Source organism: Gossypium arboreum, chromosome 13 (genome assembly GCF_025698485.1).
Source record: "Gossypium arboreum isolate Shixiya-1 chromosome 13, ASM2569848v2, whole genome shotgun sequence".
Lineage (NCBI taxonomy): Eukaryota > Viridiplantae > Streptophyta > Magnoliopsida > Malvales > Malvaceae > Gossypium > Gossypium arboreum.
The window spans coordinates 1,656,343-1,674,848 of record NC_069082.1 but is presented as its reverse complement, the minus strand read 5'-3'; the positions used below and the strand labels follow the sequence as shown (position 1 = coordinate 1,674,848).

At 32.0% G+C, this 18,506-nt stretch overlaps 2 protein-coding genes across 5 annotated transcripts; one reads left to right on the top strand and one right to left on the bottom strand.

Annotated features, from left to right (window-relative positions):
• Nucleotides 1-8,589: 8,589 nt before the first annotated feature.
• On the top strand, nucleotides 8,590-12,018 carry LOC108462913 (auxin transporter-like protein 2). 3 transcript variants are annotated; one of them, XM_053023708.1, is made up of 9 exons: nucleotides 8,590-9,384; nucleotides 9,488-9,658; nucleotides 9,737-9,922; nucleotides 10,035-10,147; nucleotides 10,227-10,410; nucleotides 10,502-10,599; nucleotides 10,859-11,066; nucleotides 11,157-11,414; nucleotides 11,542-12,018. In XM_053023708.1, exons 2-9 carry the CDS (start codon nucleotides 9,494-9,496, stop codon nucleotides 11,746-11,748), a joined length of 1,419 nt encoding a protein of 472 aa, XP_052879668.1. In that variant the 5' UTR covers nucleotides 8,590-9,384; nucleotides 9,488-9,493; the 3' UTR covers nucleotides 11,749-12,018. The 3 variants fall into 3 exon arrangements, with proteins under 3 accessions (XP_052879668.1, XP_052879666.1, XP_052879667.1); XM_053023706.1 differs by having other exon boundaries at nucleotides 8,595-9,143; nucleotides 9,246-9,658; XM_053023707.1 differs by having other exon boundaries at nucleotides 8,595-9,143; nucleotides 9,226-9,658.
• A 3,562-nt stretch (nucleotides 12,019-15,580) lies between these two features.
• On the bottom strand, nucleotides 15,581-18,290 carry LOC108451756 (protein yippee-like). Of its 2 annotated transcripts, XM_017749410.2 has the most exons (6): nucleotides 18,151-18,290; nucleotides 17,666-17,781; nucleotides 16,631-16,674; nucleotides 16,112-16,220; nucleotides 15,970-16,025; nucleotides 15,581-15,879 (listed from the first exon to the last, which is right to left on the bottom strand). In XM_017749410.2, exons 2-6 carry the CDS (start codon nucleotides 17,759-17,761, stop codon nucleotides 15,795-15,797), a joined length of 390 nt encoding a protein of 129 aa, XP_017604899.1. In that variant the 5' UTR covers nucleotides 17,762-17,781; nucleotides 18,151-18,290; the 3' UTR covers nucleotides 15,581-15,794. The 2 variants fall into 2 exon arrangements, with proteins under 2 accessions (XP_017604899.1, XP_052880594.1); XM_053024634.1 differs by lacking the exon at nucleotides 18,151-18,290 and having other exon boundaries at nucleotides 17,666-18,122.
• Nucleotides 18,291-18,506: the final 216 nt, after the last annotated feature.

Here is an 18,506-nt window from a genome sequence, read left to right as displayed (position 1 = left end):
CACTCGTAGTCGAGGTGGTCTGAGCCTTCGGATCCTTAAATCTGCTACCTCTATTCTGACTAGATTGCTCTGCCGAAAAGCTAGATCTGGTAGAAAACTCTCTGGGCCTCTTGGATGTAGCCTGAAATGATCTGCTCATCTGTCTCTTCTTTGTATCTTGTGTCTCTGTCTCAACTTTGCCTTTCCTTTTTAATAGCTCCTCTGCCTTACAGGCTCTCTCAACTAAAATAACGAACTCTTTTATTTCTAGGACACCCACTGACAGTCGGATATCATCATTTAACCCATCCTCAAACCTTTTACATAGGATAGCCTCTGTGGACACACATTCTTGAGCATATTTACTGAGCCTGACAAATTCACGCTCATAATCGGTCACCGTCATATTGCCTTGTTTCAATTCCAGGAATTCCTTTACGTTACGGTCAATAAACCTCGATGATGTACTTTTTACGAAATTCTTCTGAAAGAAATCCCAAGTGACCCTCTCTTCGGTACAACCGATACAAGTGTCTTCCACCAATAGTAGGTGAGTCTCTAAGAAGTGATACTACACATTTCATACATTCCTGGGTGTACAAGATAATTCGTCAAAGACTCGATAGTATTTTCTAACCAAAATTCGCTCTTTCTCGCATCATCATCTTTTGTTGCTCGAACTCTTCGCCTTGTTTCTGATTCTATCAATGGTGGTTTTCTCTTACCACTTGTACTGTGATCGGGAAGCTTGAGCTACATGGGTAGCCCGAGAATCATGAGGGGTGGAGGTCTAGCTGCCGGATTCGTGCGACGAACCCGCAAACAAATCATTCAAAGCTCGGAAGAGAGCTTCTCAGTCACTCCTCCCGATCAACTATTACTGGCCTATTCTCGGATGGCGCTGCCCTTCGTGGAAGCAGCGCATTACTTTCTACATCATCATCACCGCTCGCCGGATCCATTACTATAAAACAAAATATTTAAAAAAATCGTGAGTCGTCACACTATCAAAATACAAGTATGGCATGTATAGCTAGACTTTTCTCACACTAACTGTTCGAGAATCGACTAAACCTGCTCGATACCAATAAATGTAACACTCCTTACCGAGACTGTTTCGAGAATCGAGCACGAGGCATTACTAAACTTAATCTATCACTTAAATAGGTTTAAATTATTTATTTAAGCTTTTCGGAATGTGCTGCCATTCTGCGTCGTAGTTGCCTAAAAATTCATATCTTGAGTTTGAAACTCGAAATTAAGATCCGTAAATTTTCCTGAAACTAGACTCATATATCTATCTACTAATTTTTTCTAGAATTTTGACTTGGCCAATTAGTACAGTTTATTAGTTAAAGTTTCCCTGTTTCAAAACTCAACTACACTGACCTCTTCTTACTACGAGCCATGTTTCTTCCTGTACAAAATTCATATGACTAAACCGTTTGTTTCTATAAAACTAGATTCAATAAGGATTCTAACCATATAAATTAAACCTTCTAATTAGTTTTTACAATTTATGGTGAATTTCAAAGTTGAAACAGGGTTCCAGAAATCGCTCTGACCCTGTTTCACTAAAACTCAGATATATCATGAAATATAATACCTTTACCTATTTTATTATTCCATAAGAAAATAGACATAATAAGCTTTAATTTCATATATTATTCATCTTCAAACTATGTTTATACAATTTTAGTGATTTTTCAAAGTTACGTCATTGCTGTTACTTGAATCTGTTTTAGGTTACTTTCACATTTTCATAATTTTCATGTGATAATCACCATTCAATCATACATATTAATAAACATGCATATCATCGGCCATTTTTATTAGCTAATCACTAGCAAGTATTTACACATCATTCATTGTTCATATTATACCAAAAGTGGCTAAGTTTCTATACATGCCATACACAAAACAAAACGTCTAATTATACCGAGTTATTTCTTTGATAGTGTGATCGGCCTCCGACGTTTCCTTCGATCCCAGTGGCTAGATAAGTACTATAAGAAGAAGAAAATAAAGAGATTAAGCACTAGGCTTAGTAAGCTTACAAGCAAATAAATCACAACATTCAACATAATGGATAATTATGCATAATATCATCTAACATCATAAATTTCTTTACTTCTCAATTTCTATCTTCTTCTTTATTCCCTTACCTTCTTTCTTACGACCTTTTCTTTTCATAAGTATAATCTACTTTTCCTTTGCTGTTAATTCACTGTAATTTAACTCGTATCCTGACCCGTTGAACCACTCGAAATACTAAGGATACTAGGGTCGTTCTCGCTCATCAATATCTCGCCAATGCCATGTCTTTGACATGGACTTACATGAATTATTCTGTCTCCAATGCCATATATAATATGGACTTACATGGCTCAATCCTGTCTCCAAAGCCATATTTCTAATATGGACTTACATGGCTCATTTCGTTCTGTCCTGTCAACCCTAATATCCTAACATTCCTAGGGTTCAACCGGGGCTTTCTAACACTTTTCCTCTGTCACTTCACCTTAAATTCGACTTTAAATATTTTCATAACATAAATATATAAATGCTGGAAATTGACAATAATAATGTAAAATAAAAGAATATTGCATTTATTTACTGTAAACTTACCTCGATACAAAATGTGACTAAACTTTACAATTTAGTCCTTTACTTTTTCTTTTCCCCGATCTACTCTCGAATTTCGCTCTTCTTGATTATGAAGCTTGAAAGTTGAAGAAACCCCAGCTATGGAGAGAGGTAAGGTTCTGCTGGTAACTTGAAGAAGATGATACAATTTTATCATCTTTTTACCTTTTTATTAATGTTAATAACCAAATGACCAAAATGCCCCTCCTTACTAAACTTTTCAAAAATTCCTTCCATGTCCTAATTTTGTCCATGAACTTAAAATTGGTCAAATTACCATTTAAGATCTCCTAATTAATATTCCAAAATAATTTCATACTAAAAACTTCTAGAATACAAGTTTTGCAAATTATTCGATTTAGTCCCTAACCTCAATTTAAGCACTTTATGCATAGAATTTTATCACGAAATTTTCGCACAATCATGTAATCATACCATGAACCTCAAAATAATAATAAAATAATTTTTTTTTCTACCCTGAATTTGTGGTTTCGCAACCACTGTTCCGTTTAGGCCCTATTTCGGAATGTTACATGTATAGAATTGGACCCAAAAATAATACGTGCAACAGCCCATTTTCAGTAAAATCAGAACTGTGGTTTCGGGACTATAAATCCGAGTCCGGAAGAAAATTTATTTAAATATTATTTCATGGTCTGCATTATGATAGAAATATCGTATGAAAATTTCGTTAGGAAATTTTTACCGATTACATGATTAATTTGATGAAAAGGACCAAATTGCATAGAACGCAAAAGTTGAATTCTAGTAGCTAAAAGGACCAAATAGCTATGGAATTCAAAATTTGAGGTCCTTATATGGAAAATAGACCAATAAGTGGAGTTAGTAGATAAGTATGATTAGTCATCATTGGAAAATTCATTAAAGAAAAAGGACTAAATTGGAAAGTTAAAATAATAAAAGATGATATATGATTAAATAATAAAAATATCATCATATTATCATCTTTCCTAAATTAAAAAGATGGAAACCCTAGCCATGAAAACCTAAGTTCAAGTAAGCTTATTTGGCTTAATTGGATATGAATAGATCAAATACGAAGTTAGATCGAAGAAAAGAAAAAGTATCAGATTAATAGACAACAAATCAACGTAAAATTGTCAAGGTAAGTTTGTGTAATTTAATTGAGAACTTATATGTGTTAATTGAATTGTATGTATGTGATTGTATTATTGCCATGTATCTAAAATTAATCACATAACCGAAGCTGATTGACAATTATTAAGTTCCATTTGAATATACGAAATTCGATGGATACAAGGTCCCCGAATTGGTTGTGGTCGTGCATGTGTTGCGGATACACCACAACTCACAAGAGCGTCCCATTGTTAGCTTTCATAAGCATCCCGATATTGGCTCTCTTGAGCTTATTGATATATGGCTCTCACTAGCTTCTTGTTAATAGCTCTTCTGAGCATCCCGTTTGGTTGTGATTCCGCATGTGTTGCGGACACACCACAACTCTTACGAGTGTCCTGATATTTGGCTCACATGAGCTTCTCATTATATGGTTCTTGCGAGCTTCCCGATAATGGGCTCTTCAGAGCTTTCTGATAACTGGCTCTTATGAGTTTCTCGATCAATTGCTCTCTAGAGCTTCGTGATTATGGCTCTTATGAGCTTCCCGTTATATGGCTCACATCAGGGGCGAAGCCAGAAAATTTTTTTAAGGGGGGCCGGATGAAATTTTAATTTTTTATAGTTTATATTTCTATAATTTGTAAAGGATTAAATTGAATTTTTATAATTTTAGGGGGGCCAAAGTGCAATTTTACCTTTTCTAATTTAAAATTTTTAAAAAATTTTAAGGGCCTAAAATGAAATTTTCCATTTTAGGGGGGCCGGGGCCCATGCCAGCCCCCCTGGCTACCCCCTGGCTCACATGAGCTTCCCGTTACATAGCTCACATGAGCATTCCTGAATATGAATTGACGGATTATAGTTTTGTACACTTAGTGTGTACTACCTGTGTATCCATCGATATTTTAAATGATTCAATGGGCAAAGTTCCGATATGTGACAATCTGAGTTCAAGACAAATTATTATGGAAATATACTTGAAATACATGGATATAATTGTATTTGTTACAAGGACACATGATGAGGAAATTGTATGAATATGGAAATTTGATTATTTGTGAGCTCATACATGTTTATGATATTTATATGAAATAGATGACTAACATGATTGTTAAGGATACGTGTTTAGGCTTTTGGCCAAGTTGTTTGGAATATGTTTTGTATGCTTATTTTATGTGTGAAATAACGGTAAGTTAAATTCCATATTATACGAACTTATTAAGCATTAAATGCTTATTCTGTTTTATTTCCTCTATTTTATAGTAATTCGAAAACTCGTTGGGTTGAAAGCTTGGCAGAGATATCTCACAATATTCATCAGTCCATTTCAGTACATATAAAAAATTAATTTTTAATTATAACACCTTAACCATCATGCCAATATAATCATGCCAACATAATGTAGATACTAGGAAACAAAAAAGCAGGTTTTTGTGGCGACATTTTCTTCTCCTTTCATAAGCATGCCTTCGTGTGCTTTATTTGACCCTTTATCCAATAGATTCTTTAGCCGTAAAAAACGTGATAGGAAATATCAATGTATAATTAAAGCAAAAGGTTTTCATTTTGAATTTTGTTTTTATTTTAATATCAATATTTTATTATTTTGATGATTATCTATATTTCACCAATCATTTATTTGTCCAAATAATTAATGCCATAAGCTTAATTAAAAGATGGTTAAAATATGCTCTAATCCCTATACTTTTTGTATATTTAAAATTTAGTCCACCTACTTCTATTTTAAGAAATTTAATCCTTCTATATTTTAGATTAAAATCCAAGTCCAGTTCTTGACATGATTAAAATTCTTTTAACAAATTCAAGTTTGTTACATGGTATTTTTTAGTTACATGACGATCAAGCGATCAAGTGATTTTTTTATAATTTTGAAATATCACACCAATAAATTTAATAGAAAAATATTAATAATGTTAATAATTGTATCTGAATTTTAAAATATAAAAGTAGAGAGAATAAATACCAAATTTACAAAGAGTACAAAGGCTTATAGCATAATTGTTCTATGTTTCACTTTTTCTTCCACGGCCATAGTAATAAATGAGATAATTACTTTTTAATCAGTAAGTGATTAGAATAAATGGAAGTGAAATTCTTACTCAGGTATTTGAATACATGCGTTATCACAATTTAGAGGGCTTTACCTGCATCCACTCTGACCCGAACATGATTAGTCTCAGACCATGAAACGAACATGACACTTGTGGTTATAAAAAAAAGATATCATTACTTTATGATAATATGACTTATAAAAAAAAAATTTGATGTAACCGACAAAGTATTAGCAATGTGAACTTAGAGCATTCAAATTCGAGTCTCTCAATACATATTTATGCATCCGTGAGTTCTCTTATTGTAATCATATGTATGTATTACTTGTAATTACGGATTATAATTGTACCTTCATAGTTATATTTTTTTATGTTAGCGCGTTAGCCCAATGATTACTATTAATTGATTAATTATGAATGAACTCGAGAGCAAATTATAGTAAGCCCTATCATAAGTCCGTTCTTGATATTTTTGGGGCCCTAGGTGAAACAATAAATTGGGTCTCTCTAAAAAAGTAATAAAAAAGTAATACAAAAATTGAAAGCCCTAGGCATTGAATTAATTTTCCCACATTAAAAGCTGAAAATTTTCTTTTTAGTCCTTTCCAATCTTGGGTCCTAGATGGCTACACTTTCAAACAACCCCGGGGGGTCGGGATTGAGATTGTGCTAACATAACCTTGGTTCCAACCAAATTTTCATGCTTAAAAAACACACTATTCTTGCTCAATTGGATAAAGATGACCTATGAAGGAAGGACAATAATTTTAAGTCAATAGCAAGAGATAAAAAAGATTATATAAGGAAAGTTGAAATATAGAGTTAAAAGGTAAAATAGGAAAAAGGTCCCTCCACCCACTAACAAAAGTTGATGCACATAACCAATGGTAGGGCGAAAATTATACGTTATAAAAGATTATGCATTAGAAGCTTTGGGAAACTTTTGACTCACAAAAAAAAGAGTGTCACCATTTTCGTAAAGTGATGAGAGCTCCGTCGTTTTCAGTCACCTGTTTTGCTTTTTGCAGCTTCTTTTCATACTTTCTTTTTCTCTTTTAATTGCTCATACTGTACTAAGTTCTAGATTCTTGATTCGATTATTTAGAAATTAAATGTTATAAACTATTAAAACCGTAAAATTATATTTTAATTCTTATAAAAATATATAATTTAATTTTGGGTTCTTAAAAAAAATTTGGATTCGCCATTTTCAAGAGTAACCTAGAAAAAAGAATATACAATATATACTAAGTGCTCGTCTAATGACCTTATCATAAATGTGTTTTCCCAATATGGTCTTATTTTATCTCATGATAACCACTACATCTTCCTTCATGAAAAGTCAATTACTATTAAATAGTAATCAGGCCATTTATCACAAAGACAGTTAAATTGTGGATTTAGCCGCTGTACTTTAATTAATCAAATTTAGTTTATATATTTTCTAAATTGACAATTTAGTCCCTATACTTTTTGAAGTTTGAAATTTTAGTTTTGACCCAAACTATAATAGTTAAATTTGATTGATTAAATTCAACTACTAGTCATGTATTATGTGTGCAGTTGTAGATTTAGTTCAAATTCTCTAATTTGATCATTTCAAGTCCCTATACTTTTCAAAATTTGAAATTTCAATCTTAACGCAAATGACAAAAATTAATTTATTAACTGAATTTTTAGTGAGTAATACATTGAAATAATAAACTGACATGGTATTGCACATATGACAATATGTTTACCACATTATATTTTGGAAACATCTTATCTTAATGAATTTAACAATTATCATTTGGTGAGGACTGGAATTTGAAAATTTAAAAAGTAAAAGAACTAAAAACAACCAAATTAAAATACATGTATTAAATTCACAATTTTCATAAAATACATGGGCTAATAGTAGATTTTAACCTTTATAATGTTTGTTAAAAACAATAGTATATAATGTTGATGCAACTAGAGGTGTTAATAGGTCAGGTCGGGTTTAGGCATTATATTAACACACTTTATACTTACCCAAGCTCTGTCCAACTCGAAATATGAACCTAAAATTTTGCCTAAGCCCACCATATTTGTAAATAGCTAATCTAAGCCCATTTTAGACCTGATTATATTATTTTTTAAAAAATAAAATATTTTTATATTATTTTAATTTTAATAATTTTATTAATTTTTATTTATTAAAATTTTATATATAGTCATTTTAAACATTTTTAATGTTTACACTATAGTAATATTATATACTACTATTGATTTATTTTTTATATATTATAAGTTACATAATATAAAATAATACAAAATTTAAAAAATGAATTGGATCTAATTTAAACTTTAAAGATTCAATCTCGACCCTAACTCATATTTTGTTTAATAAGAAGAGAAAACATAAAACAGTTATTAACCAACCACCCATTTGTATCTGCATTCAGCAAATTACGAATTGCATCTGATGGAAAGTAAAAGATAAAATATTATAACGGTTGATCCCAAACCATTGAAACTAAACCATCAACGAAGTTATTACCTTCTCTATAAATATGTTGAATAATCACCTACCATTCCTTATTCATGCATTTACGAACCTCCTTACATATTCGATATTCACCAAACTTAGTAATACTAAACAGCATGTTAATAACTTCCATACTATCTATTTTCAAATTTCCGACAAAATTAATATTTTTATTTAAATCCTATCAAATTTCAATCCTAATAATTCGGAATCACGAGTATATCTAAAAGCAACTATTCACCACACGCTTGATTTACTTGTGTAATCATGGCTGTAGGTATGAAATCGCCTGTGATTTTCAACTTAATTGTTGACTATATCAGCACATCTACCCATGACAATTCCTTTGATTCTCTCTTCCCTATCCTTTAGTAGTGTGTGCTATATTATCGTAATTCTTTCACAGCAAATAGACGACAATATTTAATATTATTCTTTTGTTTGTTGTCTTTTCAAGAAAAGTTTCCCAAGCTATTCAATTAATACGATTTGGTACAGCTACTTCAAAGATTTGGATCAATACCAAATAAATAATCCAATTTTAAAAAAGGCTTAATCCTTTCATGTTTCAGAGGATCTTTTATAATGGCAGAGATAACATGATTGAAATCAATGAGTTGATTGAGGCAAATTTAGTGAGATTTTATTTCTTTCTTTATTTAGGATGAAGTCAATCCTTGATTAAATAGATTCTTCAACTCTTTCCTTGTAAAGCTTAATGTTGTAGATTATATATTTTACACTCATAGACTATGAAACGGTATGTTAAAAGATCTTTCTGCCACTATTCTCAGTCATACAACAATGAAATCGACTAAACATATATTCTGAACACTGTAAGAAAGAAAGCTAGGCTTTTTATTTTTTCTGGTTTCCTAGTAAGTAGCTGTGGCACCCATTTATTTTCACTTTTCTCAGGTGCTGTTTTTCTCTGACAGATATCATTTCTCATTTCTCAAAGCAAAAAAAAAAGAAAAAAAAAAGAGAAACCCTTTTTCAATGGTGGGAAAGTTGGTTTTTTAAGTGTGAAAAAGAGATTATATTTGATACTGCAGCTTTAAAGTTCAATCCTTTGAGGTTAGAAAGAAAGAGTCCTTTTTTGTGAATTACAAGTTTCTTAACTTATATACTTGTAAAACCCTCCTTTAAAACAAAAGGGAAGATTTTTTTTTATCTTTAGAGAAAAATGTCTGAAGAGAAAGAGGTAGAGGAAGCCATTGTTGGGAGCTTCAATGAACCAACTGATCAACATGAGGAGAAAGATGCAAGCCGTTCCGTTTTCAGTGTTAAGAACCTCCTTTGGCATGGTGGTTCAGTTTATGATGCTTGGTTTAGTTGTGCTTCAAATCAGGTATACTAAAAAATCCCATATCAAATATTTGAATCAAAGTTGTGATAATTGATGAAAAGAAAACATTCATTTTTGCAGGTGGCTCAAGTTCTACTAACACTACCGTATTCATTCTCTCAAATGGGAATGCTTTCAGGGATTATTCTGCAAATTTTTTATGGTGTTCTTGGAAGTTGGACTGCTTACCTCGTTAGTGTTCTTTATATTGAATACAGAAGCAGAAAAGAGAAAGAGAATGTCAGCTTCAAGAACCATGTCATACAGGTAAGCTTTCCAAAATCAACAGTAAATGTGTGTGAATATATATATGTGTGTGAATATATATATATATATATTTATGTAAATATTAATCTTGTTCTTTTTCATCAACTTGCAGTGGTTTGAAGTGTTGGATGGTCTATTAGGACCTTATTGGAAAGCTGTAGGATTAGCTTTTAACTGCACTTTTCTTCTCTTTGGAACTGTCATTCAACTTATAGCCTGTGCCAGGTCCCATGTTCTTGTCTTTAATCAAAATCCCTCATTTTTTGATAGTTTATTCAACTGATTTCTGAGTTTTTTTATACAGTAACATATATTACATAAATGACAAATTAGACAAGAGGACATGGACATATATCTTTGGAGCTTGTTGTGCCACTACAGTGTTCATCCCTTCATTTCATAACTATAGAATCTGGTCTTTTCTTGGTCTTGGAATGACCACTTACACTGCTTGGTATTTAACCATTGCATCATTTATCCATGGCCAGGTACACCTACAAAACAACATTTTTTATAGATCTCCATCTTTTCTTACAAGTTTTGAATGAACCCTTCGTGTTCTTTTTGTTGGTCTTGTAGGTAGAAGGTGTAACTCACCAAGGACCAACAAAATTGGTATTGTATTTCACTGGTGCCACCAATATTCTTTATACTTTCGGTGGACATGCTGTCACTGTGTAAGTTTTGACATTATTGTTACTTTGATTTTGTTTAGCAGCTTTTGCTTGCCATTCTTGGGATTTGAGAGAAAAAGGTTAAAGTTTTAAGAAACAAATTCATCGGTATATCCCTTTGTTCACTTGGTAAAAATATTCATTGAATCAATGTTTTTGGGTAAAAGTATCATGGAAGTCTTTGAACTAGAAGTTGAATTACATTCTACCACTTTTTAAGGGTTTTAAAGGGTCAATTTGTAAGAAATCTTTATGTTTACAGGGAAATTATGCATGCCATGTGGAAGCCTCAAAAATTCAAGTACATATATCTATTGGCAACCCTATATGTGTTTACCTTAACGATCCCATCTGCTACTGTTGTCTATTGGGCTTTCGGTGATCAACTTCTTGATCATTCCAATGCCTTCTCGCTCCTTCCACGCTCTATGTGGCGTGATGCTGCGGTTGTCTTAATGTTAATTCACCAGGTTTGTGTATATCATAGAGAGAACAATGTTTATTGCTATCATAGCCTACCGGACCGATGAAATTGACGGGATTGACTTTGAATTTTGCAGTTTATTACATTCGGGTTTGCATGTACGCCATTGTACTTTGTGTGGGAGAAAGTGGTGGGGATTCATGACACGAAGAGCATATGTTTGAGGGCGGCATGCCGGTTACCTGTGGTGATACCAATATGGTTCTTGGCTATCATATTTCCTTTCTTCGGTCCCATCAACTCGGCTGTAGGATCTCTTTTGGTTAGCTTCACTGTCTACATCATCCCTGCTTTGGCTCATATGCTCACTTATAAATCGGCCTCCGCTCGACGGGTAAATTCGTAACCCAATCCCGTAAACAAGTTTGATAGATATGCTGAAATATCAAGATGTACAGAATCATTGTTGTGTGAAATCTATTGAACTACTTTTGATTCTTCGGTAATTCTTGTGTGTGCAGAATGCAGCAGAGAAGCCTCCTTTCTTCCTCCCAAGCTGGACAGCGGTTTATGCGGTGAACGCTTTTATTGTGATTTGGGTTTTCATAGTTGGCTTCGGATTAGGAGGTTGGGCCAGCATGACAAATTTCATCAGGCAAGTCGATACATTCGGACTCTTCGCCAAGTGCTACCAGTGCCCACCTACACCCTCCTCGAAACATCACTGAAATAAAACTCGGATTCAGACCTATAACATCTTCCTTTTTCATTTTAATTCCAACCATAGATCGTTATAACATCGTCGGGTTTGCTCTACTTTCTGCTCTCTTGTTCTGCCTGTCATTGCAAATAATTAGTGATTATGAATGGTTGTACTTACAAGTAAGATTTTCTAGGCTGATATTTGTTCAAACATTGGCTTAGCTTTTTTTTCACTCTTGAAACCCAATTTGCATGTGAGTTCAAATCAATCCAAATCATATAATTACAATTTATAATATCTTTTTTCTTCTTTTTATTGAAATTCCTATGTGACCAATTCAGCTGTGTACCTTTTGTTTTCTTCTTATTATTATTAACATCAACCCACCATTAAAATGTCTTCATTTGATCTTTTTTTTCAAGTTTTTGACTGGTCAAGTTTGGATCTAATTGGCTAAGGGCCCCTGATTTGTGGCTGCTAAAAATGTTTGTTTTCAAGTGCTATGTTATTTTTATCCAAATCCTTTTAAATATCAAATAGACTTTGGGACGTAGACACGGATAGTGATCTCTTGAAAATTTCTAACTTATAATGAATATTGGCTTTAGCATCTATCATATCGAAAGAAGAATATCGCAACATATAATATTTTTAGAATTGGACTGAATCAACCAATTGAATCAGGTACCAATTCTTCAACTAATGCCATATACATTATAATTTTCAATATCTTTTACCATTCTAATTAAAGCTTTATTTGATTCTTATATTATTTTTTTATAATTTTATTTATTACATAAAATTTTCATTCATATAAAAATTATATTTTTCATCTACAGTTCAACTACAAACAAAATATTTTACCAATAAAATAAGAAAAAACTTTCGAAATAGAATTATGTTAAATAATAAATATAACTATGTTGAAATTTGATCTCATTTAATTCTTTTTCATAATCCAGAAATTGGACTAATCATGGACGTATTCTTTGCACGTTTTAACTTTCAAATCTGATAGCTTTTTCAGTTTAATATTTATAAATTTTTGTTTACATTAATCTCGAATCTTTACAATGTGTTATCTTCCACTTCACATTCTCATTACTTTTCAAATTTAAGAAATAGATTATAAGGAAAGGTATAAGATTTTCCTTTGTACTAAAATAAAAGATTCACGATTTATACAAATGTTATTTTTACTATTCATTTTGATGTCATTTGATAAAAAACGTAAATTTAAAAGTTAAAATAGACGAGAAAAAATAAATTAAAATTACATACATTTTTTTTTTTGTAAAATTTTGTTGGCTGTGCAAATTGAAATGTGTGGGGGGATTTCTTTCAATTCACCAATTTTGGATATACTTTTCTTATTTGTAATCACCCATAATATACCACATGTATATATTCTAATTTGAGGTGGTTGGACCAAACTTTTATCGTTCTTTATAAGCCATGTATATATTCTAATTTTGTGTCAAAAATCAATTTATAGGTAATAAGCGACTGAATTCTAACTCAATTAGTATTGATATTATTGTCTATGTAAGAGGATATGAGTTTGAGCGTGTTGAAGCACATTCATCCTCCTATTGAAGGGTTAAGGAGAAACTAGTAGTAGTTTTAGGCATTTGTATAAAATATATATATGTATATATATATATATATTATAAAGTATTTGTGGGTTATTTGCTGCTAAAGGCCTTACGTAATTTTGCATTATACTATTGTTATTATTGATGGATTAGGCATTTGAGAAAGCTACCCCTAAATTGCTTGTAGCATCCCATTTCCATTTATAAAAAGCCAGAGTAAGATAATAAAGAAAGTGAATTATCTTATCATATACACCTATTTTATTTGATTTAGAAAGATGGGCAAGTCCTTTTATTTAATTCTACATTCCAATCACGAATCCCCAAGGAATTTCAAGAATTCTTGTTATACATTCATTCCAACCCTCAATTCTCTTTTCTAAGTTCATTAATATTGAATCAATCGAACGCACTTCTAGCATTTGTTCCACTTTTGAAAGACCCTGTGTTATATCACTAGATCTCAATTTTTCATATATAAATGTAACTAACGTATCTCCTTTGTAAAGGATTTCTCCATACTGCCCATGGACAGTTGCTCCCGGAGTTGCCAAATAAGGCTTAGCCGATCTTATTACTATAGAATCAGCTTGAATAATAAAAACTTGACCCGATTTTAGACGTGGTCCGCTTTTGGCTATACATGGATTTTCACAAATAAACTGCCCAAGACTAATTATTGGGGACGTTTCTTCACAATAATTATGATGATAATGATGATGGGGAAAATACCAATTCAAATTGATTGCATTCAAAAAGATGTTACGGTATGAATTGAAATTATAAATTCTCCCATTTTCAACTATTAAATAATAGTTAAGTACTTGAAAAGCCTGTTTTAAATTGTCAAGCTCCAAATATTTCGCTATCGAGGTTTGATTATGAGTTATTAAAGGGTAGAATGATGAATAAAAATTCGTAATTTTGGGACTGTTCCTAAAGGACCCAATAAATTCTTAATTGGGATTAGAGGGTCTTTTTTAATTGATTATTTTATCACATTGTGATATTTTATATTGTTGAATGGGCCCATGCGAAAACAATTAGATGATGACAAAATAATCAAACATTAGGATTCCTTAGTTCTGTTCAAAAGCATATGAATAGTTATGTGATTTTGGCTAAACGATTGTTGAATCCTTACATTGGAATAAATGGAATAAAACGAATTTTTATTGGTATGATCTAGCCTATTATCAGAATTCAATTCTGAACTTGATGGATCATTTCTTTTTATTTGACACAATGTCTGGAATTACCTATAACCATTTTCCAACCCATAAATAAGATGATAATGCGCTTCAGTGCACCCAAACTTATATCCTCCTGCATTGGCAACAGTGTTCATACCAATTAAACTAAAACTCAATTGGTAATCTTTTTCTTTATAATTAATTTGTGACACCAACTATAATAATATAAGTAGATATAAGCATTACCACTTGCTCCTTAAATTATTAGCATTATTAAGTGATATAACTTTGTTAAAGTAAAATATTCATAACTATTAACTATAGTCTCTTTCCAACCCATAAATAAAAGGATAATGCGTTTCAGCGCACTAAAATTCACATCCTCTTATAATGATAATAATCCCCATTCTAATTAAACTAACACTCAATCGAAAAGATAAAATAAAATTTTAAAATATCTAAAATATTTTAAGGGTTTGTTTTGGGATAATTTGAATTCTTTTTCTTTTTCTAACATTTTACCATTATAATTTAAACTTTTAACAATTTACTCCCTTAAATTGTAGGTAGTAAATTTATGGATATGTCAAATATCAATCAATCATACATCTCAAATATGTTGGTGCCTAATTATTGGGGCAATAGTGTCTACTGGGGCCCTTTTGTAAATTAATAATGGTGGCAAAAATCCAACATCCAAAAACTAATAAAATAATAAAACAATTACATTAAAAGTCACTCAATTATAATATTTATTTAACTATAAAAAATTATAAAAACAGTCATTTAATTATTAGTAAATTTCTTTTTAGTCACTCCACTATAAAAAATTACAAAATAATCACTCAACTATTCAATTTTATCTTCTTTTTTTAACAAACCATCTTAAAACTAAAAAGACAAAATTAAATAGTTGGATAAACAAAAAAAAATTTACCAATGATCATTTTGTAACTTTTCATAATTGATGATAAAAAAAAAAAACAATGATTGAATGACCTCTACCGTTTGATATCTTAAGTTCGAGTTCGAGGATCATGAGTTAGATAAAAGTGATCAACAGGATAAATTTTAGCTATATGTTTGAACACCTTGAAACTTCAATTTATAAAACATAATTAACAATTCAATGTTTCAAATCATTTTTTCTTACAGCAAGTTGGACATGTTGGTTAAAATAGGAATGTCTGGGTTTTTTTTAGGGTTGACATGAACTGAATGAGGATTTTAAGGGATTTAAAGAATGTACAATTTGGAAATTTGACCATTTTTTATTGTTTTGATCAAACATCATCTGCATCACTCCCACCCACATGTCTTCCATGGCTGATCCAGTAATTGCTTCCGTCCGGACCGGATACCTTAAACCTGTTCAACAACATGATCCAGTAACCTCGGTTAAAAACATCCATTCCTTAACCCAAACCCAAGTTTCTCTCCATGTTTCCGATTAGTTACCGTTCGAGGACCGATTTTCCTTCCTTGTACTTCTGACTCTTCTCATGAGCCATTTCCTGGAAGAAACTATCAAGATAACTAACAGCAACAAATAAAGATATGTTAAACTACCAATTCGAAAAATGTAATACCAAAAGCTTACATATTTCCACCCCACTATTGATCCGCATCCGACACAAAAGATGTCCGCCACGGTGTGCAACCCCGTCATCATCAGTCTATCTTCCTTTTCTCCGGTAGTAACATTCACTCTGAGAAACAATGAGAGATGAAAAGTACATATGAAAGCGAGCATTAATTTACAGTTAACTCGGAATCGCATGCAAGTGGGATGTCCATAAAGTCCATCCTGGAAATAAAATCCGTGTTAGTTCACCGTTTAGCCCATTGAAATAAAATACCTGCAATCCCCTTCCTATCATTCGTTTCTCCTACTCTATTAAAGGCTATTGCCTTGCTCTAAGTGAACAAAATAACTTACTAGAATCGACATTGAATTCAACAAGCAAAATTTTTCCTCATCCATAAAGCAAGAGTTTGACAACCAAGCCAGCACCATATAGCATAGGCATGTATTAGAGTTGTTGTCCTGTTCAAGTAATTCTAGACAGATTTGGAGCTAACACATGCTAACAAGGTGCCTAAAATCCAGAAAACTTACACCTTACTGAAGAGATATGCTTTCCCATGGCGGCAATGGAAGGACTGAATAAAAGAACCAAAGCCAAAACACATAGTTAGAAACCTGCTTATAAGAGAACCTAAACCAATTCAAACACCATGAAAAATCTTTAACACCAATGTGAAAGCACTAGAGAAAATAACACCTATATGAATATGATCTAACATTCATACTCGGTGATATCGTAAATGCAAATGAAGGACCTACCAACACAAAAGGTATAACATTTCCATCCAACAGGTTTAATCACTAGCACAAGCTATGTTACTGCGACTCTTCATTTTCATTGAAGCATTGTGTCCAACACAGGGCGTAGCTAAGGGGCAAAGTTGGTTAATGGGATATTATCAATTCCAGTCCATTCTATTTGTCAGGCATCCAAATTTTTAAAATTTTGTTTTGGCCCAAATACCGAATTCCTAGCTTTGCCTCTGGTCTTACACTGGTGTCCTACACAAGGACTCCAAAGATCCTCTAAATACATGAAAAAGCTTAGAAAATTTTGACCATACCCGTGTTGGACACATACTGTATCCAACACTCACACCCGAATCTGAATAGCATAGAGCACAAGTCCTTCTAAAAGCAAAAGAAAATACATTTAACATCATGGTTGTCTTAAAATCCAACAATTTGCCATCATCATATAGTGTCAAGCTCTTGCAAAAGACACCCAATTATCATCTATGCCTAAAAAGAGATGATCATAACATAATTGAAATCCTCCCAGCACAATTTCAATCATCATAAAGCCAGAATGATCAACATGGATTATACCCAAATTTCCTAGCTTAATAATAGAAGAAACCTCAATCTAATCAATTATGGAACCCATCGATTAGATATAAGTTCACCCAAAATGAAAATGTGTTCTAAATACTACACCTAATAAGTAGTAATAAATGCTAAACAATGATAATTAAAACAAATCAAAAACACCCAGATGAAGATTGCACAAGATCATCATACAAAAAAGTCAAAAGGAATCAAATTTAAAGGAAAAAAAAAAACCACCTTGGAAACAATATCTTCGCAAAGAGCAAGATGGGTTTTGCAGTGTTTGCAGCTATAAACCTTCCCTTCAAGATTCACCACAAATAATCTCCCCATGTCTCCACCACCAACCAGATCTTCACAAAAAAAAGTACAAATAGAGCTTTCTTTTTTATATATCAAAAGAAACAAAATAAAGATGATGACTTTGAATAGCAAGATATGATTTTTAATCACAGAAATGATTGATGATTGATGAAAAAAAATGAATGGATTGCATGTCAAATGTCACAAAAAAGGGAAAGTTATAAGTGAAGGGAAGGGAAGGGAAAGGGATATAAGTTAGGAGATTGGGGAGGGTTGAATTTGAATGACTTGCTGGGTTGGCTTTCTTCTTCTTCTCTGTTGTTTTGTTTAAGCATAGTATTGATGTGTTCTCAATTTATTGAATTTAAGCAGAAATGTGGACCAAATTAAGACTATCAAATTTTCACCATTTCTTTTACCTTTATCTCTGTAAAGTGAGAGAGAACCCACCAAGACGTGTACTCTACGGATGAATAAGGTTTGTTTTTCTTTTAAAGAAGCATTGATGACATTCTTGAAAATATTTTTAAATAATTTTATTTAATTTTGATAAATAAAAAATTGTTTTAATAAGATCAAACCCTTTTCGTAAGGTCACCTTATCATGGATAAGGAGGATAGAAAATGATTACAAGGTAAAACAGGTCTTATTTAAGCAAAGGGTCACTTAAATCAAGGACCATCAGATGATCTCACCAAATCCTGAAAAAATTTTCTAGAGGGAAAGTATCCATTGTGCCATCACTTCTTAGCACCAACTTCTCATAAATAAGCT